At 43.9% G+C, this 23,666-nt stretch overlaps 1 protein-coding gene across 1 annotated transcript in view; it reads right to left on the reverse strand.

Moving 5' to 3' along the window:
* Positions 1-14,025: 14,025 nt before the first annotated feature.
* The window catches only part of ZDHHC9 (zinc finger DHHC-type palmitoyltransferase 9), a 36,001-nt gene continuing 26,360 nt past the window's right edge, over positions 14,026-23,666 (reverse strand). The window contains exons 5-10 of the mRNA XM_058658242.1: positions 23,410-23,547; positions 22,150-22,188; positions 21,314-21,426; positions 18,578-18,681; positions 18,112-18,208; positions 14,026-14,231 (exon numbers count right to left, since the gene is read on the reverse strand). Of these exons, the coding sequence (XP_058514225.1) occupies positions 14,115-14,231; positions 18,112-18,208; positions 18,578-18,681; positions 21,314-21,426; positions 22,150-22,188; positions 23,410-23,547 (608 nt within the window). The 3' untranslated portion in view covers positions 14,026-14,114. The remainder of the gene's footprint in view (positions 14,232-18,111; positions 18,209-18,577; positions 18,682-21,313; positions 21,427-22,149; positions 22,189-23,409; positions 23,548-23,666) is intronic.

The raw sequence follows: 23,666 nt of genomic DNA on the forward strand, positions 1-23,666 counted from the left end.
ACAGAGGAGAGACACACACAGAGAAAGAAATCTTCCATCCACAGGCTTATTCCCCAAATGGCCACAGTGGCTGGGGCTGGACCAGCCGTGACTGTTGCAAGTATTTGGGGAATGAACCAGTAGGTGGAAGTTACCTCTGTGTCTCACCTCTGTCACTCTGCTTCTCAAATAAATAAATCTTTTTTAAAGATCTATTTATTATTTTTGTTGGAAGGGAAAGACAAAGATCTTCCATTCGATGCTTCATTCCCCAAATGGCCACCATGGCCAGAGCTGAACTGATCCGAAGCCAGGAACCAGAAACTTCTTCCAGGTCTCCCACACAGGTTCAGGAGCCCAAGGTCTTGGTCCATCCTCGACTGATTTCCCGGGCCACAGCAGGGAGCTGGATGGGAATGAAGCATCTAGGACACAAACCGGCACCCATATGGGATGCCAGAACTGCAGGTGGAAGATTAGCCCGTTGTGTCATCGTGCCAGATGCTCAAATAAAAAAGCTTAATGTGTATGTATGGTTGCTAATGCAGTAGTGTCACTAACTGGGTCACTAAGAAGGTTTTTTTTTTTTCTTAAAGATTTATTTCATTTCAAAGGCAGAGCTACAGAGGAGGGGCGGGGATAGAGAGGTCTTTCATCTGCTGGTTCACTAACCAATTTGCAGCAACAACCAGGGCTGAGCCAGTCCAAAGCCAGGAGCCAGATCATCTGGGTCTCCAATGTGAATGCACAAGCCCAAGCACTTGGACCATCTTCTGCTACTTTCCCAGGTGCATCAGCAGGAAGCTGGACTGGAAGTGGAACAACTGGGACAGGAACTGGCACCCATAGGGGATGTCGGCATTGCAGGAGCTAGCCCCAACCTGCTAGCAATACTCCTCACCTTTAATTTTCAATTTTAAAATTATACACATGTCATACAAATTTCTTATTGTAAAAGAAGTTTGTGTTCTATCAAGGGGAAAAGCAAATACTACGATATTATTAATAGTGTGATCTGCTATTTACTTATGAAATGGAAAGCACACAGAGAACAGACTGCAAAGCTCAGCAGCAGATGGTTACCAGCGGTGATCCTGGGAGGTGGAGGTAGGACTGCGGGAGGGGGGGTGTTCGCTTTCTGTGCGTCTACTTTGAATTTCTAATGCATGTATTAATTTTCTCTCTCTGAATCAAATCACAGTGTTTCAATTTTCGAAAATAAAAAAACAAACAAACAGGGCCCAAGCCCTCTGGCCTCCAATAGGGGGCAACCTCTGCCTTTTGGCACAGGTTTCTGGGAATATGTGGGGTGAATAACACCTAAAGTGCTTGAAATCCATACATACCAGGGAGACCTTTGCGGAGCAAGTTCCTACATTGTTTCAGGCCCTTGGGTACCAGCTATCAGCTCTAAGGAAAGGCAAATGCCAGAACGAGAGTAATGTCTAAGAAAATGATGCCCTCACACCCTCCCCTGTCTTTGGGAGGCGCTCAGCAGGAGAGAGTCTATCTCAGAGCCATAGACTCCAGTCTGGCAAGCTCAAGTCAGCTCTTACCTACCAGCTGGGTCATCTGCGTCAAGTCACTTGACCTCCCTGAGCCTCAATTTCTAACATTAATGAAGTGGGGATAATGTATTCCTCTTCATTGGGCTGTTAAGAAGATTTCAGCATCCTGGCGTGGTAGCCTAGTGGTTAAAGTCCTCACTTTGCACGCGCCAGGATCCCATAATGGGTGCCGGTTCGCGCCCCGGTAGCCCTGCTTCCCATCCAGCTCCCTGCTTGTGGCCTGGCAAAGCAATTGAGGACGGCCCAAAGTCTTGGGACCCTGCATCCACATTGGAGACCCAGGAGACTCTGCTCCTGGCTTTAGATCAGCACGGCACTGGCCTTTGCGGCCGCTTGTGGAGTGAATCAGTGGACAGAAGATTCTCTGTCTCTCTTCCTCTCTGTATATCTGCCTTTCTAATAAAAAATATATAAATTTTTAAAAAAATTTCATTATTGGGGCCGAGCAGGTGTGGCCTAGTGGCTAAAGTCCTTGCCTTGAATGCCCCGGGATCCTATATGGGCGCCGGTTCTAATCCCAGCAGCTCCACTTCCCATCCAGCTCCCTGCTTGTGGCCTGAGAAAGCGGTCAAGGATGGCCCAAAGCCTTGGGACCCAGCACCCGTATTGGAGAACCGGAAGAGGTTCCTGGTTCCCAGCTTCGGGTCGGCACAGCACCGGCCATTGTGCTCACTTGGGGAGTGAATCATCGGACGGAAGATCTTCCTTTCTGTCTCTCCTCCTCTCTGTATATCTGACTTTGTAATAAAATAAATAAATCTTTAAAAAAATTTTTTCATTATTGGTGTGTGTGCAGCACTTAGCACAGTGTCCAACACAAAACCAATATTCAATGGATAACATCATGTCAGGGTCAGAACCATGGTGTTCTAGGCTAAGCTGAGTATCCTATGAATGCCAGTTCGTGTCCTAGCTGCTCCACTTCCCATCCAGCTCCCTGCCTGTGGCCTGGGAAAGCAGTAGAAGATGATCCAAGTCCTTGGGCCCCTGTATCCACATGGGAGACCTGGAAGGAGGTCTGGGCTCCTGGCTTTAGACCAACCCAGCTCCAGCCACTGCAGCTACTTGGGGAATGAACCAGCACATAGATCTCTCTCTCTCTCTCTTTCTCTTTCCCCCTCCCTGTAACCCTACCTTTCAAATAAAGTAAAATAAATATTTTTAAAAGATTTATTTATTTTTACTGGAAAGTCAAATATACATATAGAGGAGGAGAGACAGAGAGGAAGACCTTCCATCTGATGATTCACTCCACAAGTGACTGCAACAGCCGGAGCTGCACCGATACGAAGCCAGGAACCAGGAGTTCTTCCAAGGTCTCCCACGCAGGTGCAGTGTCCCAAGGCTTTGGGCTGTCCTCGACTGCTTTCCAGGCCACAAGCAGGGAGGTGGATGGGAAGTGGGGCAACCTGGATACAAAGTAGCACCCATATGGGATCCCAGTGCATTCAAAGTGAGGACTTTAGCCACTAAGCAACCATGCTGTGCCCCAAAATAATTTTTTTTAAGTAATACTGGGTCTTCTCCTCCATCTGTATGACTCCTTTGAAATGTTAACCCCATTGCTTACCACAGACACATATACTTCTCTTGTATAAACAGGACCACTTCTTGGGGTCATTATCAAAATATGTAAAATTACACATAGAAAATTCTTGGCACTGAGTGTGACAACAAATGGCAGCTTCTTGACCTGTTTTAATAACCTCCAGGGTACTGAGCTTAGCACTGGCCACAACGGCAGTGTCAGCACGTGCTTGTGATTGACTGCCATGCCCACTACAGCATAAAGAAAAGCAAGAGCTAGCAGTGGAATGTGCTAGCTCCAAGGCCTGAGCAAAAGCCCACGCCAGCTGCACGGTCCAGTCTCTGCCAGGCTCACTGTAGCCACATCAGCCTTGGGCACTCAACTTTCATCAGGCAACTACTTTGGACTTCCATGGGGTGGGAGAAGAAACAAGATAAGGCCCAGATTTCATGAGAAAGAGTGAGAATACAGCCAGCTCCTCCCCAAGTCAGGGTGAAAGCTGCACCAGGCACTGGCAACACCATGGCCAAACTCTCTCCCTTCTCCCTGGCTGCCCACCTTATCTTACACTACCCCATGCCAGTTCCAATTAGCTGCCCAAAAAGGCCTCCACAAACTCCCTCCTTTACCCCACCCTTAAGCACAAGAGCCACATAATTTGATGCAAAGTCAGAACCCCAACCTCTCTGGTCAGCTTCCAACTTCTCACTCCTAAGCACTTCCCTCCCAGCCTTTCCACAGCAGTGGAGGCTGCAGTTGGGCCATTAGAGATCAAGAGCATTGAAGGCAAAAGCAATCCTCATGGGGACCATGCAACCAGTGCCCTTTCTTCTCTGCTCTCCATAGTCCCAGGAAAGCCCATTACCTTCCACCTCTTGACTCAGGAAATTCAGGATGAGGTATGTGGTTTCCCAGATGGGGAAAGAAGTGGCTCTCCCGCCTCTCGTTCACAATAGAGGCCACTCTAGCTTCTCACACCACGTCAGCCACATTTATACATTATTCAGCCATCAACACAATCAAGTGGGAAGGAACTGCCTCCCCTCTGGCCCCAGCCAAGACTCCTCCTCCAGGAAGGACTTAAATACATGGAATTCTATAGCACTTGATATGTAGGTTTCACCTTTTCCTACAACTTCACAGTGACCAATATAGCATTTGTATACCATTGCCTCTGGGACCAGGCTGGGACAGTCAGAAGGAGCCCAGTGCAATGGCCTTCACAAAGGGACAGCCAACTTGACTGTGGGAACTCGACAAAGCTACTTCCTGACTTTCTGTGCTAATGAAATCCCACCATCAGTTCAACCCAAGTGCAGGGGTCTGGAGAGAGACTTAAGTTTAAAAGAAACAAACAGCAGCAGCAGCAACAACAACAACAAAAACCCAAACCACCCTCATATTAGCTTGACAAATCATAGTCAAGTCTTCTATATGTCTAAGAAGGAGAGCTTTTTGGCAATATTAATCTGAAATGGCGAGTAATTCTAACACCATCACTCTTTCTCAAATTACCTAGAAAGAAAACCAGGTCAGAGCTGGTGCCATGCTGTAGCAGGCTTGACCTCTGTTACGGTTTAAGTCCCAACTGCTCCACTTCTGATCCCACTTCCTTGCTAATGAGCTTGGGAAAGCCTCTGCACCCACATGTGAGACCAGGGAAGCTCTTGGTCCCTGGTCGGACCAGTACAGCTCCAGATGTTGTGGTGTTTGGGAAGTAAGCCATTGGATAGAAGATTTCTCGTACACAACAAATATTTATTGCTGTGCAATAAATAAGAGGCTCATTTTATCTAAACAACATCTGAAGTTATTCAAAGTTCTGTATCCATCTAAACCAGCATGAATGAGACACAATAGGTTGTGCCATAGAATTCTCTGGACTGGGAGTCGAGTACATCTGGATTCTGGTCTTGGTTCCACTAGTAACTAGTGACCTTGGATAAAGTTAGAGTACATAAATGAAAGGAGGGAAAACCATGGGTTATCTTAATCCATGCTGTTCAACAGAGTTTGTATTTTATGACAAATACTAATAATTTCTTATTTGGGCACAAAAATCTCAACCCTTTCAACCAATATGGAACTGCCAAACAGCTGAAGATGGCAGGAGCTGGTTAAAAAAAAAAAAGCAGGGCCCGGTGGCGTGGCCTTGCGGCTCAAGTCCTCACCTTGAAGGCCCCGGGATTCCATATGGGTGCCGGTTCTAATCCCGGCAGCTCCACTTCCCATCCAGCTCTCTGCTTGTGGCCTGGGAAAGCAGTTGAGGACTGCCCAAAGCTTTGGGACACTGCACCCGCATGGGAGACCCGGAAGAGGTTCCTGGTTCCCAGCTTCGGATCGGCTCGCACCGGCCCGTTGCGGCTCACTTGGGGAGTGAAACACCGGACGGAAGATCTTCTCTGTCTCTCCTCCTCTCTGTATATCCGGCTTTCCAATAATAATATAAAAAAAAATCTAAAAAAACAAAAGCAGTGGAAAGGGGAGCTTGGAAGAAAGTTGGGGTACAGGAAAATGCTAGGGAGGTAAATTCTTTTTTAAAAGATTATTATTTTTTTAGTTTGGAAAGCAGAGTTGCAGAAATAAGGAGAAACAGAGAATTTTCCTTCTGCAGGTTCATTCCACAAACAGCTGCAATGGCCAAATCTGTGCCGATCCAAAACCAGGAGCCAGGAACTTCTTTCAGGTGTCATATGTGGGTGCAGGTCCCAAGGTTTTGGGCCATTCTCCATTGTTTTCCCAGGCTATAAGCAAGAAGCTGGATTGGAAGTGGAGTTGCCAGGACACGAACTGGAGCCCCTATGGGATGCCATGGCGTTGGCCCCAGGAAAGTAAACTAATTCCACTAGAGTTGGAAGACCAATTAAATCAAGGGCCCCCTTTCTCCTGGCCCACAGCAGAGTAGGAGCTCTTAGCTCTAATCTGTCAAATGATCAGAAAACCACCTAACAGCAGAAGAAAAATAAGTGAAGAACGGAATGAAAACACACAAAAAAAAATCCAAATGGCAATTAACCTAGGGCAGCAGGAGAGGTGCAGAAAACTTTTGACCTCAGTGTTAACACAAGAAATGCATTCAAGCTATATGACAACAAGGTACAAGTTTACAACTATTAGATGGCCAGAAGTTTAAATGCGATGCTTTGAAGTCCACTGACACACTACTGGCGGGACAAACTGGGACTGCCTTTCTGGAAAGCATTGGCCGTTATTTCCCAAAGATCTTTACACCAGCTTTCCCACCTCAATAATCCCGCTTCTAGGAACCGAGCCTAATGAAATAGTCACATATGTTCCCAAATAGAAGGAAGTTCATCAAGCACCATTAAAAAAAAATGGCCCGGCGCAGTAGCCTAGTGGCTTAAGTCCTCACCTTGCGTGCCCAAGATCCCATATGGGTGCCAGTTCATATTCTGGCTGCTCCGCTTCCCATCTAGCTCCCTGCTTGTGGTCTGGGAAAGCAGTGGAGCATGACCCAAAATAGCTAATGTCTGTACACCTGACATTAGGGGTAGGGTTATGTGTGTGTTATGAAGTCATTAAGAAAGAAATCTTCTCAAATAGTTTTCAATGATATGGAAAATAGTAAATTCTGTTTAAAAACATTCATGCAAGGGAAACATAAAGAAAGAAATGTATCAAAGCATTAAAGGTGTTTATTATACTTCAGTGATGAGTATGTGGGTGATTTCTTTAAAAAATTATGTTGGCATACCTGGAGTAATGGCTCAATGGCACGGGGATCCCATATGGGTGCCGATTTGTATCCTGGCTGCTGCAATTCCTATACAACTTCCTTTTTTTGGCCTGGAAAGGCAGCAAAGAATGGCTCAAAGCCTTGGAATCCTGCACCTGCATGGGAGACGCAGAAGAAGCCCCTGGCTCCTGGCTTTGGATCAGCTCAGTCCTGGCCTTTGCGGGCACCTGGGGAGTAAACCAGCAGATGGAAGCTCTTCCTCTCTGTCTCTACTTCTCTCTGAATCTGCGTCCTTACCAATAAAAATAAGTAAGTCTTCAAAAATGTCTTGTCCTGGGGCCCGGCGGCAGAGCCTAGCAGCTAAAGTCCTCACCTTGAACGTGCAGGGATCCCATATGAGCGCCAGTTCTAATCCCGGCAGCTCCACTTCCCATTCAGCTCCTTGCTTGTGGCCTGGGAAAGCAGTCGAGGGTGGCCCAAAGCCTTGGGACTCTGCACCTGTGTGGGAGACCTGGAAGAAGTTCCTGGATCCTTGCTTCAGATTGGCATAGCATCAGCCATTGCACTCATTTGGGGAGTGAATCATCGGACGGTCTCCTCTTCTCTGTATATCTGACTTTGTAATAAAATAAATAAATCTTTTTTAAAAATCCTACTTAAATTTTTCCATGTACTAGTCAAATTTTCAACAATGAGCATGTATTACTTTTCAAAAAAAAAAAGCATATTAAACATTGTAACATTCACTTATTTTCTCTCCAAACTTTCCAAATACCTAGTTTTGGATAATCTATTCCAATGATTGACAACTCGAGCATCCCCAATACTTCCTTGATATGTATCACAGTATGTAAGGTACCCTTTGCTACCCTGAAATGGACAGCCTAGTTAATGTAACTTGCTTATATACACCTTTTCAAGATAAGTGATATCATCCCAGCCTTGCCTCAGTATCTATGGGTAATTGTTTCCAGAACGTTCATGGATACCAAAATATGCATACTCAACTCTCTCACACTAGTGACTACTTCAAAACAAAATTCATGGAAAATGAAATTAAAATGTTTTTTTGGTGCAAAAATTTTTAAGAATATTTGAAGGGGAGAGTAACAGGGGTGGGGGAAGAGGATGAGTGAGAGCATGAGAATCTTCCATCTGCTGATTCACTGCCCAAATGGCTGCAGCAGCTGGGGTTGGGCCAGGGCGAACCCAGCTCCATCCTTGACTCCCACATGGGTGGCAGGGCCCAAGTACCTAAGCCATCATCTGTTGCTTTCCAAGGCACATTATCAAGCAGCTGGACTGGAAGCAGAGCAGTCATGACAAGAATCAGCACTCCCATACAGGCTGCTGGCATTGCAGGCAGCAGCTTAGCTCACTATGCCACTACGCCAGATCTAAAACAAAAGATTTTTGAGACTGTATAAACAAGACAGGTGGTGGGAGTCTTCCAAAAGCTTGCAGATAGGGCATATTGTGAAAAACTGCCTGGAGTTCAAATACTTTTGTACCAGAAATTTCCTGATTCCTTTGTCTATGAACTAGTTAAAACACCTACATAACATGGCATACTATTTGCAAATAGCCTATAGACATCTTTCAGTATACTTTCAGCCATCTCTGGATGACTTATAACAATGTAAATGATACCAAAATTGTTATTAAACTGTATTGTGTATGTTTACTACAAATGCAAAATGTTTAATATTCTGATCTATGACTGGCCAAACTTGACATACAGAAGCCACAGATATGGTGAGCCAACTATACTAACTATACTATAATGGAGACCTAAAAGCAAAGTAATTTCTGATAACATGTATGTCAATATACAAACACCCAGGCAAGACTACACTAACGTGCATAGCAAGTGGTGAGATGTGTCCACCTATCTCTAGAATCACTGTAAATGCATTTGTCAAAAAGGAAGACTCCTGTGAGTACAAACACAAGAAGCCACTCACATCCATGTGTGGCACTCCCATCAGACGTAATTTTCTAAAGTCTCAAATAAACCTTGGTAAGATTCAGAACAAAATAAAATGCCATCTTTCCCCAATTTGCACAGATGTTGTACTCCTAAAGACACAGTGTATATACCAAAACTAGAGAATCATTGTGCGTTTATTTGTAAATATGTAGACCCAGCTAATTATACTGGGTTTTTCCACCTAGATTCACATTGTGTAGGACACTTCAAACTCTTACAGGAGCAGATGTTTAGTTCCCATTCCCTTCTCCTATTTATCCAAAACATGAAACCCATGTGGAACCTCTTCTGGTGAAAGTTACACTTGTATCCTTTAAAAGTAGTGAAATGGGCCAGGCATTGCAGTCTAGTGGCTAAATTCTCACCTTGCGTGAGCCGGGATCCCATATGGATGCTGGTTCATGTCTCAACTGCTCCACTTCCCATCCAGCTCCCTGCTTGTGACTGGGAAGGCAGTCAAGGACGGCCCAAAGCCTTGGGATCCTGCACCCACATGAGAGACCCGGAAGAAGCTCCTGGTTCCTGGCTTCGAACTGGCTCAGCTCCAGCCATTGCAGCCACTTGGCGAGTGAATCAGTGGATAGATCTTCCTCTCTGTGTATCTGACTTTTCAATAGAAATAAATAAATCTTTTAAAAAAAAATGAGATTTCTGAGCTGGATTCCTCAACACTATTTCTAAAACCTAAGCACAGCCAAGGGATTCTTAAAACGTATTCTCAAAAGTGACACAATATGATAACATGGTTCTTCTTTAGTAGTACCAAGGCATGAAAATAAACCATCATTTACAAAAAAATTACCATGATTCTTGGGTGATTTTCTCTGGCCCTTGGACCCAGCCTCAGGAGTATAAAAGGAACTAAGCCAGAAGAAAAAGATAAACAGGACCAGGTCATGGCGAGTGGAAGGGGGCTATGTTGCTAGGTTACCACTTGAGCCAATCGAAGTGGTCCCAGAGAGGAAGCAGACAGAAGAGGTCCATCTTTGGGCCCCTCTAAATTAAGGGACCTCTCAAAGGAAAGGGGTCAAGGGTGAGGGGAGGGGACCATCATTCACACTGGGCACAAGTAAAGAAATGAGGCAGAACACAAAAGAAACAGATAGCCCTGTATTTCTAAAACCATTCAAGTCTGCTTCATTAATTGGCTTCCCCCCCAGCCCCAAAAAGAAAGATTTCTTTATTAAGAAATACGAGAGTGAAAAAACCCCAACACATACATATTTAGGCTCACATAAAAGTGCAGAGATTTACATATTAAATTGCATTTAAGTTAGAAAATAGATTTAAAAACAAAATACTTCTTTCCCCCAACAAAGGTAACGAGATTTGGTCAGTAGGAAAAAGGGGCCCCATGGGTAAAGGCAGGCTGGTCAGCACAGGAAGAATGGAATTTAGCTGCTACAGAATTAGAACCTACCTCTAAACCAATCCCACACTTGGGAAAACACCCAAAGAAGATGATGATGACCTCAGCTGGGGCCAGGAGAGTCCTGGAGCCAAATGGACACAAAGAAACCGCCCAACATTGCCAAACCCCACCCAGAGGCTTTTGGATTAATGCCAATCATCATGGCCGAAGGAAGAGGTGGTGCATGGGAAACTGGACGAATGGGGAGGAAAGGGAGGTGGAGTAGTTGGAGACACGGTGAGCCAATGGGAAAGACCTTAAGACCAACTGCTCAATCAAAGACCCATTTCAGGCCCCTTTCCCTGGGAAAGACCAACTCTCTTCAATCCCTCCCCTGAGCAGAACTCTGGACTACGGGTGGTCCCAGCTAGTGCATGGTATTCATGGGACAGATCCTCAGGCCAGGGTCTTAAATACAGACTATTTATAAACAAAAAGAAACCAGGCCCGGAGTATGGGAAAGCAATTGTAGCTTAGCAGAAAAAAAAAAAAAATGAAAAAGAAAACACCCAAAGCCTCACACTACAGATAGGAGATTTCCATCTTGACCCTTGACATTCGATACAGAGGAGACCAGAGACTAAATCACCTCGCATGTGCCAGGATCCCACATGGGAGCCAGTTCATGTCCCAGCTGCTCCACTTCCCATCCAGCTCCTTGCTCGTGGCCTGGGAAAGCAGCAGATAATGGTTCAAAGCCTTGGGACCCTGCACCTGTGTGGGAGACCTGGAAGAAGCTTTCTGGCTTCAGATCAGCTCAGTTCTGGCCCTTGTAGTTGGGGAGTGAACCAGCAGATGAAAGATCTTTCTCTATATATATATCTTTCTTTCTCTGTAAATCATCCTTTCCAAGAAAAATAAAATCCAAAAAGAAAGAAAGAAAGGGGCCCGGCACGGTGGCCTAGAGGCTAAAACCCTCACCTTGAGTGTGCCAGGATCTTACATGGGCGCCGGTTCTAATCCCAGCAGCTCCACTTCCCATCCAGTTCCCTACTTGTGGCCTGAGAAAGCAGCTGAGGACGGGCCAAAGCCTTGGGACCCTGCACCCGTGTGGGAGACCCGGGTGAAGTTCCTGGTTCCTGGCTTCGAATCGGCACAGCACCAGCCATTGCGGTCACTTGGGGAGTGAATCATTGGACAGAAGATCTTCCTCTCTGTCTCTCCTCCTCTCTGTATATATCTGACTTTCCAGTAAAAATGAATAAACCTTTAAAAAAGAAAAAGAAAAAGAAAGAAAGAAAAAACAGAAACCTTCTCTGGCCAACCTAAGGACCAGAAGGAGTGGTGAGGCAAGCTTAGGGAGGCGAGAAATCCATAAAAAGCCAGAAGAGGAGATAGGCTAAGGTAGGGGAGGGGTGGCTAGATTCTAATCATAGGGGGCTTCACATGAGAGCCAGGTTAACTGGAAAACCGTAATAACTCCCAAACTTTTCAGGCCTGCCTTTAATGTGAAATGACTAACAATATAATTGTGAGGGCCCGGTGCTGTTACCTAGTGGCTAAAGTCCTCTCCTTGCACGTGCCGGGAACCCACATGGGCGCCAGTTCTAATCCCAGCAGCCCCGCTTCCCATCCAGCTCCCTGCTTGTGGCCTGGGAAAGCAGTAGAGGACGGCCCAAAGTCTTGGGACCCTGCACCCACATGGGAGACCTGGAAGTAGCTCCTGATTCCTGGTTTCGAATCAGCTCAGCTCTGGCCTGTTGTGGCCACTTGGGGAGTGAATCAGCAGACGGAAGATCTTCCTCTCTGTCTCTCCTCCTCTCTGTATATCTGACTTTCCGATAAAAATATATAAATCTTAAAAAAATCTAATTGTGAGGAAAAAAAGAGAGGCAGAAAAAGAATGGGAAAGTAGAAGCAGACACAAAGAGGAACCTTTCTCCCAATCTTTCTTTTTTTTTCTCTTTGTATCAAATGCTAACCTAAAATCCTGCTACAAGGAATAGGAAGACACAGAGTAAAATATCTGGAGCAGCCAAATTCCATTACTTCCAATTCACTGAGTGAGACAGAAACTGGTAAGGAATCCTGAATACAGACCACTTAAAAAGAACTACATAACACCACTTGTAAAAAGATCACTCACAAAATATTTCCAGGGGAAGGCCCTGATGAGCCTGCTTTACTAACCAAGACTTGCTTGCAATCAACAGCATCCATCCACTTTCAAGCAATCTCCTAATAAAGAATTTGAACTCGGCAGGAAATAATATCTCCCGACCTTCTGAACTTGCTCACACCGTATACTGACTTGAAAGTCATTTCTCCATAGTCTAGACTAAGATCAACTTCGCCCTAGCGTGTATTACACTCCAATGAAGAGTCTGGGAGCTATCACTCCACCCTAAGGGTCCCCTGGAAAATAGAAGTATGGGTGGTTAACAAACAATCCCTTCCAACCCCCACCCACAACACCCCACACAGTCCCAAGGTGATTCTTGAAATGGACAGGGAAGGAGGAGGCAAGCAGTTTGCATTAGACACAGTTTAATTGCCTTCAAATAGATTAAAAGTTCTGGTTTACACTCCCTCCCCCCTCCCCATAAAGTCATCCAGACAGGACCCTGGCTTAGAAAGAGAAAAACGCAGGGGCTCTAGGAAATATAGCCACATATAATACATAAATCTTCTTCCCTGAAATAGTGCAGGTCCTGAGCAGAGCTGACTGGGGGCCGCAGCCCACCCCCTGGGGGAAGTGACTCTGGGACTCTGCCGGTGGAAGTGCTGGAAGAGTAGGGCTTGGAGGAAGACCCCGGTGTGGTTACCATAGCTCGAGGTGGGCTGAGGCCTTGGAGTGGGTTACCCGGGAGGGCAGCAGTGCTGGGCTTTCCCTCGCTCAGCCGAGGCTTAATGGAAGTACTGGTTAGTCATTTTTTTCTTTTTTTTTTTTCCTCTGTGTGTATGTGGTTTTTGTTTGTTTAAGGGGACATAAGGGGAGAGGAAAGGAGAGGAGAGCCTCTCTGTGCCTTGGTTTCCCCATTGTGCATTCAGGGCCTTTGAAAGCCTCACACAGGGAGTCTGAGGGGGTAGTGTTTAAGTGAGCACTCGGGCTTCCTCTGAGGAAAAGGAAGGACCAGAGTGCAGACTTTTATTACTGCCATTCCTGCTCCTAGTGAGAGCAAAGTCAAAATGAAAAACAAATTAAAAGGGGCTAATGAGAAGGGAGAAGTGAGACAGAGAGTGTGAAGAACTATGTTGTTGGCATCTCATTCATTCTTGTTTGAGAATAGCATAGGTATTAAAAAGTTTCTGGGGGCTGTATGGAAAATGTAAATTGTTATCTTCACTACACTTACTTACATGTATCTAAAGGGAAGATAGGGGAACTTGGGTGTTAGAGAGTAGATGGGGTGGGGCAAAGGAGAAACTACATGAATAAATACAACAAGTAGAAGGTATCTGCCTCATTCCTAAAAGGATTAACTGACCAGGCTGGCACTTTGTAGTTGAGAAAATCTGCCAATCCCTTTCTCTATCTTCATCAATTCTGAAGGCCCCAAGAATCCGGTTAGAATTCCCTCAAGAATTACCTCTACACTAGGCACAAGCAGCAGCTTGGAGCAGCTAGAGCCTAGTCTGAAAAAACTCTTAAGCCCCAAGTTGAGATCAATGGCCCCCAATCTGGAGGGCTGCGATCTGGAGGGCAGAGAGGGAGGAATTCAGGAAGACCTAATGGAGAACATGGAAAACAGGTGTCCCAGTGCAAGAGATCCATTTGTCCAGTTACAAGTGATGATGACATCTTTTGCTAACTGCCTTGAGCACAGAAAATAAAAAAAGGCCTTGCAGCAAGAAAATGCTACTGTGCCATTGGTTGACGAAGGACTAAAGAAAAGGACGAAAATGAACAGCTTGATTGCTCTCTGTCTCAAGTTTATCTTCTCCCCTGAAATCGCTCCTAGCCCTAATGAACACAAACAAAAGTCTCTTCCATGGAGAGGCTACTTCTCAGTTCCAGTCGCCTCCTGTGGTGGCTCGGGGGGTTCTGGAGGTGGCATCTCTTCCGGAGTGCTAGAGTCCTCGGGCATCTCATTTGGATTCAGATGTTCTGTTGGTGCCTTAGAGAAAAAGAGATCTTATTTAACACAAAGTTCTCCTTCCAAGTCCAAATGCAAATAATCCACACACACTCTTCCCCTGAACCCCTCAACCATGCTGATACTACAGTTATGCAACCACAAACCCCGAACTCAGAACCAAAGGCCAGGCTATCTTCTTCTCAGCAGGATGTGACAGAAGCTGTCTTCCTGCACCAATTGCCCATTATTAATCATAATTAAAATAACAATAAATACAAGGAGAAGGTGGAAGAAAGAAGAAACCATAAATAAGTACAGAGGTCAGGTGCTCCTCCCAACAGAATACCATAAAGTACTTGTCTAACATAGCTTGGCCCAAAGGTTATTAAACCTGCCTCTGCCCTAATACACAGCTCGTTTGTGATTCTAAACCAAAGAACATAGGGCATCAAATTTTGATGGTCATAGGTAAGGTTTGAAAAGACTCTCTCAGCTGATAATCACTACCCTAGATTGTTAGATTTGAGACAGACTCTTTTTAAAAAGTGATACTCAAAGTGATTATGATAATTACATAAACATTCGTTTGCTGGACTTTAAAAATTAGGGGCAGGCATTTGACCTAGCCGTTGCGCCAGTGGTTGGGATGCCCGCATCCTATTATCAGAGTACCTGAGTTTAAGTGTCTCAGATATTCTAATCCCAGTATGCTGTGAACGTACATCCTGAGAGGGAGCACCCTTAGCTCAAATAACTGGGTCTCTGCCATTCATAAGGGAGTCCTGGATTGCATTCTCTCTCTCTTTCTTTCTCAAATGATAACAAAATTAAAAATCAAAATTCAGGAAAAGCTAGATAGAGAGCAATGATCTGCCTTACAAAAAACATTTGCTTAAGAATAGATTTCCATTTAAATAAAGTTGAAGTCTACTAAAAATTTATTAGACTAAGTTTCATAAGGTTTCGGGATACAAGATCAATACACAAAAACCAAGTATTTCTGCACACTCCCAATGAACAATCTGAAAAAAAATCTAGGAAAAAAAAATCCTTCATTTACAACAATTACAAAAAGAATAAAATTTTTATGTTTAAGGCAACAGAAGTTTGAAACTTAGCTTAAACAAATGAAAATGTATGTCATGTCATCGGCTCAGAATTTTCTAGAATAGCAATATTTATCTATATGCAATATTGATCCGATGCAATTCTCATCAAAATCCCAACTTGCTTCTTTGCAGAAACTAACAAGCTGGTCCTACAATTCACATGGAAATTCAAGGCATCCAGAATATCCAAAGCAATCATGAAAGAAAATAAACTTGGAAGATTCACATTACTCAATTTTAAACCTTACTACAACACTAACATAACCAAAAGAGTGTGGTAATTGCACTAATTTTAACTATATTAATTTATGGATAATATAATAATAATAGTGATTAACAGTTAAAGAGTCTAGAAACCAACTCTCACATTTATGATCAATTTATTTTCGACAAGGAATGGAAAAAGTCTTTTCAACAAATGCTACAATAACAATGAAATATCTACAGGCAAAAGAAATAACGTATAGACCCCTTATCTCACACCATATAAAAGTGTACTCAAAATGAATCAAAGATTTAAATGTAAGAAGTAAAACTATAAAATTCTTACAAGTAAACAGAAATATCAATCTTCATGACCTTATATTGGGCAACATGTTTTGATGTTATTCTTAGATATAACATCAAAAGCACAAGCAACATAAGTTAAAAAAAAAAAAAGTAAGCTAAATTACACCACAATTTAAAACTTTGTGCTTCAAAGGTTACCATCAAGAAACTGAAAAGATGACCCACAGGGTAAGAGAAAACATTTGCAAATCATATACCTGGCAAAGAGTGTGTGCATATAAAGAACAACTATAACTCAATAATGACAACTCAATTTTTTAAACGGAAAAATTTTCCAAACATACACTTCTCCAAAGACAACATATAAGTGCCAACAAGCACACCGAAAGATGCTCAAAATCATTAGTCATCAGGAAAATGCAAGTCAAAACCACAATGAACTCACTAAGACAGTTTTAGTCAAAATGTCACATAATAGCCACCAAGGATGCAGAGAAATTGGAATTCTTCACTGTTAGTAGGGATGTTAGTAGTTGTTGTTGGCACACTTGGGCAGAGTCTAAAAGTTCCTCAAAAGGTTAAATACAAGGGTACTTCTATGAGCAAAAATTCATGGAAAAATGGAGTCAAAAGAGAAGTTGATTCTGGTGGAAAAATTTTTTTCATACTATGCATTTTCCAGGAACCTTCTGAAATTATCCTTGCAAATGTAGATTTATCATCTGATCCAGAAATTTTACTCCCAAGTACACAGCCAAGAGAAATGAAAATATGTTCACAGAAAAACCTACACATGAATACCCAGAGTTACTCATAAAAATCAAAAGCTGGAATAATTCAAATTTCCACCAGCTGGTAAATGGATAAATAAAATGTAGCATACCCCTGTACTGGAATATTATTCTGCATCTAAAGGAATAGAATACCACTATCTGCTACAACACTGATGAACCTTGAGAATACAAAGCTAAGTAAAAGTTATCCACAAAAGCCACATATTGAATGATACCATTTATATGAAAGGTACAGAAGAGGCAAGGTTAATAACAAAAGAAAGTAGATTATTAGTTGCCTAGGGAGGGGCTGGGGGAAATATGAAGAATGACTGCTAATGGTAACTGGGGACAGGGTTAATTAAAATGGCTTTAAATTGATTGTTGTGATAATCGTACAACTCTAAAAATACATTACTAATCAGTGAATCATCCATGTTAAATAGGGACTATATGATATGTGAATCATCACTAATAAAGCTGTTAGAAAAATGCTCAAATACTAAGAACATATATTTTATAAAACATATCCTGAGCGGCACAGCTGGGACAGTGTCCACAACATCTGTATATCCCAGCCAGAAAGCCTCTTTCTACCAAGGGAAACACGTCACTAACTCCAACACCATCCCTGAGCCCTATCTTTGCTCCAACACACTTCCCTCATCAAGGTCCTCTTCACGATGTTGAGGAGTGATACCACACCTCTCATCTCCACTATATGACAAGCACCTTGAGAGCAGGGACATCGTTTGCCTTGCTCCCTGGTGTATTCTCAGCACCTAGCAGAGTAACTGGCACACAGTAGCTGCTTAAATAGATCTCAAAGAAATCAGTGAAGCTTGGGACCCAGTGACATGGCTCTACTGTTTAATCCTCCACCTCTAATCACTGATATCTCATATACCAGTTCGTATCCTAGCTGCTCCAGTTTCCATCCAGCTCCACGCTTACAGCCTGGGAAAGCAGTGAAGGATGGTCCAAAGCCTTGGGACCCTGCCCCTGTATGGGCGACCCAGAAGAAGGTTCTGGCTCCTGGCTCCAGATCAGTTCAGCTGTGGCCATTGTAGCCATTTGGGAAGTGAACCAGAAGATGGAAGATCTTTCTATCTTTCGTTCTCTCTGTAAATCTGCCTTTCCAATAAAAACAAATAAATCTTTTTTTAAAAAAAAGAAATGAAGTTTAATCTACTTAAAGGTACAATGATATGGTGGCAACAGTGACGCAGTAGTAGATAGGGAAGCTGAGGGGATCAGGATAAAAAATTGCCGAACTACTCTTCTAAGCTTTAAAATTAGCCTACATCTGGGCTTGGCAGCGTGGCCTAGTGGCTAAGGTCCTCGCCTTGATCCCATATGGCTGCTGGTTCTAATCCCGGCAGCTCTACTTCCTCTCTATTTCTCCTCCTCTCAGTATATCTGACTTTGTAATAAAACTAAAATAAATCTTTAAAAAAAAATAAAATAAATAAAATAAAATTAGCCTACATCCTGACTAGCATCAACTCAGCCTGCAATAACACTTACTGGGCTTTGTGGCAAGAGGCTGCTACTGGTCTCTTGAGTGCTGGGAGGTCGGCTTCCACTCTCCTCCAGTGGCAAAATACCCCTTCGATCCAGCACGCTGAAGGAGACAGGAGAGTTTATCAGCAAAATAGCATTCACTCCTCCACCCACACAGCCCTCTGAGCCCTGCTGTGCATATTGGAAAACACAAATCAAGCCTTTAGCAATCTAGCCTGATTTGAGCACAGACCTCCTTTCATTCACTTTTTCTTCCACAAACACATGAAATAAGAATGGAAGAGCATGCATTCAAAGCAACCAGTCCATGGTCTAGAGTCTCTGTAGGTATGCTATCAAGTAATAATCCTTGGGGAGATCAATTGACACCAAGAGATCCCATTCAGCAGAACATGTAAGATCAGGTAATGAGATAAGGTGGACTTGTTCATCCTAAGAGCCCCCCAGGACCCTTTAGTCCCCCGAGTACCTGGGGGGCAATGGGCCACACAGCACTTCACAGCAGTTCTTCACAATGTTGCCATGGCTATAGGGATTCTGGACACGATTCTTCCCTGTCCATGATCCTTTGATCTGCAAGATAAAAGTCAAGGCTCACATTAAAATTGTTTTGAAGGGACCAGAGTTGTGGTACAGCTGGTTAAGCCACCATCAGTGATCCTATGTTTCTGTATCTAGAATGGTGATTTTGATTCAAGTCCTAGTTGTTCTCCCCATTCATCCCTGCTAATGTGCCTGGGAAAGCAGTGGAAGATGGCCCAAGTGCTTGGGCCCCTGCCACCTAAGTGCAAGGCCAAAATACAGCTCCTGGCCTTGGCTTTGGCCTGGCTCACAACAAATCAGCCATTGTGACCATTTGGAAAGTAAACCAGCAGGTGGAAAATCTCGCTCACTCTTTCTGTGTGTCACTCTGCTATCAGACAATAGAAAATAATACAAATTAAAATTATTTTGAAGAAAGACGTGCAGCATAGGATGATGAAAAAGTTTCCAGAAATGGGGCTAGCACTGGTGCAATTGCCTGCAGCACAGGCATCCCATATGGACTCTGGTTCAAGTCCCAGCTGCTCCACTTCCCATCCAGCTCCCTGCCAATGCACCTGGGAAAGCAGTGGAAGATGGTCCAACTACTTGAGTCCCTGCACTCATGTAAGTGAACCAGAAGAAGCTCCTAGGTTCAGTTTGGCCCAGCCCCAGTCACTGTGGCCATTTGGAGAGTGAGCCAGTGAATGGAAGACCTCTCTTTCTCTGCTCTCTTTGCTCTCTGTAACTCTGCATTTCAAGTAAATCAATACATCTTTTTAAAAAATTCTAGGGACCAGCATTGTGGCACAGTGAGCCAAGCTCCTCACAATATTGACATGCCATACGGATACAGGTTTAAGTCCCGGATGCTCTACTTCCAATTCAGTTCTTTATGCTAATGCTCCTATAAAAAACAGCAGAAAATGACCCAAGCGCTTGGGCCCCTCTACCCACATTAGAGATCCGGATGAAGTGCCTAGTCATTTCTGGAGTAAACTAGCGGATGGAAAATATCAGTCTGTCTCTCTCCCTTTATATGTAATCTCTCAAATAAATAAGATAAAGTTCTAGAAATATATGATGGCAATAATTACACAATGTGAATGAATGATATATTTAGATGGCATTGTTATATTGTGTGCATTAGTCACAATAAAAGGGAAATATATACACAACTATAACAATGTTCACAATACAGTGAGTGGGAAAAAACACATGATTGAATGATATGTATTTCTATTTTAAAAAACATAATGTATACAGATACACAAACCTGGACATGAACCTATACAAGTTTGTAAGACTATTTAAATTAAACTATTAATACAGCTGATGCCTGGGAAGTAAAATTGCAGGAACTTATTCTGTTTCCTTTGCTCATCTGTGTTTCCTGATTTTCTCCAATGAACGTGGATTAATTGGGAAATTTAGAAGTAAGAATTTATTTAGTGCAACTGTCCTGAGTCACTCCAAATCTGAGACACACTCAGCTTTTAATGACCTACTGTTAACGACCTTATACCCATATAAATTTTCAACCTTTTCATCCTTCCTTTAACCTTTTTTTCTTTTTATTTGAAAGGCAAATCTATAGAAAGGAGAGAGAGAGAGAGAGAGAGAGAGAGAGAGAGAGAGAACTTCTATCAGCGGTTCACTTCCCAAACGCTACAAATGCTCAGGGCTGGGCTAGTCCAAATTCATGAGTTTCTTCTGGATCTCCCCCATGAGTGCAGGGGTTTAAGTACTTGGGTCACTCTCCACTGCCTTCCCAGGCTATTAGCAGAGGGCTGGGTCACCAATGGAGCAGCCAGGACTTGAACTGGCACCCATATGGGATGCCAGCATTGCAGTCAGAGGATTAGCCTGATATGCCACATCACCGGCCCCTCCTTTTTTTTTTAAGATTTAGTTTTTTTATCTGAAAGGTGGAATGATAGACAAGAGCACGGGCACACACACACACACACACACACACACACACACATTTTCCACCTGCTGGTTCACTCCCCAGTGGCTGCCTCAGCTGGGGCTAGGCTAGGCTGGGAACCAAGAACTGTATCGAGGTCTTCCACAAGGGTGACAGGCATTCAAGCATGGGGGCCACTACCCACTGTCATCCCAAGTACATTAACAGGAAGCTGGATCAGAAGTCAAACAACCAGGACAGGAAAGCAGCATTCCATCAGAATGCTGGCATCAGAGACAGCAGGTTAACCCATGTACCAGTCTCCAGAAAGAGAGAGCTCCCAATCACTGGTTCACTTTTCAAATGCTTACAATGGCCACCGCTGGGCCAGGCCAAAGCCTGGAGCCAGGAACCTAATCCAGGCCTCCTGCAGGAGTGGCAGGGAGCCAGTTACTCAAGTTAGCACCACTGCATCCCAGAATATACACTAGTAGGAAGCTAGAATCAGGAGCAGAGGCAGTGCAGGGACTAAGATACGGGATGCCGGCATCCCCACCAGCATCGTAGCTGCCCCTCAGCTTCTTGTTTCTAGTGCCCTTGAGACATTCAGCTCCAAACAAAAGTCTATTCCTCTTCCACACATGTAATATTCTCCCATAGCACATTTCTGCTTTGCTCAGCCTCCCAGGCTAAAGAGTTAGCCCTGTAGCAGATAACAACAAAACAGTCTCTTGAGAGGAAAATAAATTGTGAATGGAAAAGAAGTTGACTCACATCTTCATTGGTTGTCTGGTTCAGAGCCACGAGGAAAGTATGAAATCCAGTCAGTCCCACGACGGACCACAGGGTGAAGAAGCAAATGAGAACTTCTAGCACAGTGAGGTGAAGTTAAGGAATGCAGAAGAAGCTACAGCAGGGGACTCCATGACCACAGTTCCACCATCTTTACCTCTGTAGTTGTCTATCTCCAGAAGCCAAGCAGCCATATAAAACAACAGATCAACTCTAAACTCATTGGATAGGTCTCTTACAAAAGGTAAAGGAGTTCTGCTTATTCACTATGAACAAATCTCTAGTGTGTTCCAGTGTTTGCCTATTTACTTATCATTCATTGCCCTTTGGAAGGAGAGGTGTAGGAGGAGGCTGAAACTAAACAATGGTGGCCATCACTGCCAATGAAAATGTAATAAAAAATAAACTTTATAAATGAAAACTCAGTGGGAGAAAATGGTTTATAGACATCTCATCTGAATCTGCTTTTCAGAAATGTAGCCTTAGCTGTAGCAGGATGATGGAGCTCCCAGTAAGTGACAGAAGAGGTTTATTAAGCGAAGTAGTCTACTAGAGGAGCCAGGGCTGAGCCTGGGATAAGAAGGGCCCGGAAGAGAGACAGACTCCAAGTAGCTGAAGGAAAAAACTTCCTTTTAATGCCTGGCTATCTTCCACTGCAGTTGTTACCACTAAGACTACATTTTTTATTTTAGAGACTTTGGCACTCTCTGATGTCTGAAACATTAGATGGTGGGAGAACTGCAGGGAGGAAGACTGCGGGAAAGTAGTTGAAGAAGGCTTCACAGAACACACTGCCAGGGGAGGATATGTTCCAGGAGTTTCTTTCAACGTCTCCAGAAAGCCAATTTTCAAGGATTCTGTGAAATTGAGAGTGGAGAGAAAAATTAGGGACTTCAGTCAAAACCACACACCCTCCTCATGCCTGCTCAGTGCTTTCCTTCCTTCCTGCTCTATCACGTGTTACTCCCTGGCAAGAAATAAGCTCTCACACAGGCAAGGGTGAGGATTCTCACCTCCAAGCTGGTAGACTCATTACAAAAGAGCCCATATTTCTGGTGCAAGATCAGGCACTGGATAGAGAGCTGGGCCTAAGGCAAGCCTTGATCCCTTCCCTTTTCCCTAGCCCTCAACTACAGACCCATAAGATGGGTATTGACAGATGAAAGAAAGCAGAATTCGCCAACAAAAATTCTTCTCCTGACTTATCTGGGCCACTTCCTAGTTTAAGATACAGCTCAGATTCCTCTCTTTGCGAAGCTGTCTTCATTAAAACCACACTTTAACCCCACATTCTACCTTCCCTGTGTGTGTGCCTCAAAAAGTTCATGGAAAATATAGTTAAAAGATCAGTTTATTTCGGTGCAAATCTAGGGGTTTTAATTCGATCATTTCTTATTTGAAAGACAGAGAGAAACAGAGATAAACTATCCATTCACTGGTTCACTCCCTAAATGCCTGCAATAGCTAGGGCTGTGCAGCCAGGAGCCAGGAACTCAATTTGGGTCTCCCATGCAGATGGCAGGGACCTAATGCACTAGCAGAAATCTGGATCAGAAGAGGAAACTTGAATTTCGGCTCTCTGGTATGGGATGCAAGCATTCCCAAATAAACATATCTTTTAATTCCATATTTTCCTTGAACTTTTTGAAGCACACCTCACATTTTCTTATCTCCCAAAGCAGACCATGAGTTATTAAAAAGCATTTCTCTGCTAAAACCTATTCTAACACTTTGCATGCCTCAGGTGTTACAAGGCAGAAGTGAGGATGTAAAACATACCTCTTGTCTTTGGGATCACTTTCAAAATGTGCAGCGCTCTGTGTTCAGACCAGTAATTAAGGCCCAGTTCTCAGCACAGAGCCAGTGAGAAGAGCAACATCCCCAGTAAACATGCTTCACTGTTTGCTGAGGTTTGCAGCCCTGTCTTAGGACAGCCTCATTGTTTAATGGGTCTTATGATGCCCTCACTGTGCTCAAAGTCCCACCAGGAAACCCAGCCACCTCATGCCCCAAGCTGTCCTCAAGTCTTCCCCAAACTCAGCACTATTCCAACAACAGACACTACCCTTCATACTCACTGAGCGCCACATAGACGATGTTAAAGGCGAAGACATAAATTGTGAGCAGGGAGAGAGAAAGGATGAAGAGGTAGAAGTAGCGGTAGTTCCTCTTCCCAACACAATTCCCCACCCAGGGGCAGTGATGGTCGAAGCGTTCTGTGGGAGAAAGACAGAGTCCAATGCCAAAGCCTCCAGAACAAAGGGCTGCCCTGCCATCCATGTAACATATAACTCAAGGAGCCCTAATGTCAGCATCCATTTCAGTTGAGAAAATA

The sequence above is a fragment of the Ochotona princeps genome, chromosome X (genome assembly GCF_030435755.1).
Source record: "Ochotona princeps isolate mOchPri1 chromosome X, mOchPri1.hap1, whole genome shotgun sequence".
Classification (NCBI taxonomy): Eukaryota; Metazoa; Chordata; class Mammalia; order Lagomorpha; family Ochotonidae; genus Ochotona; species Ochotona princeps.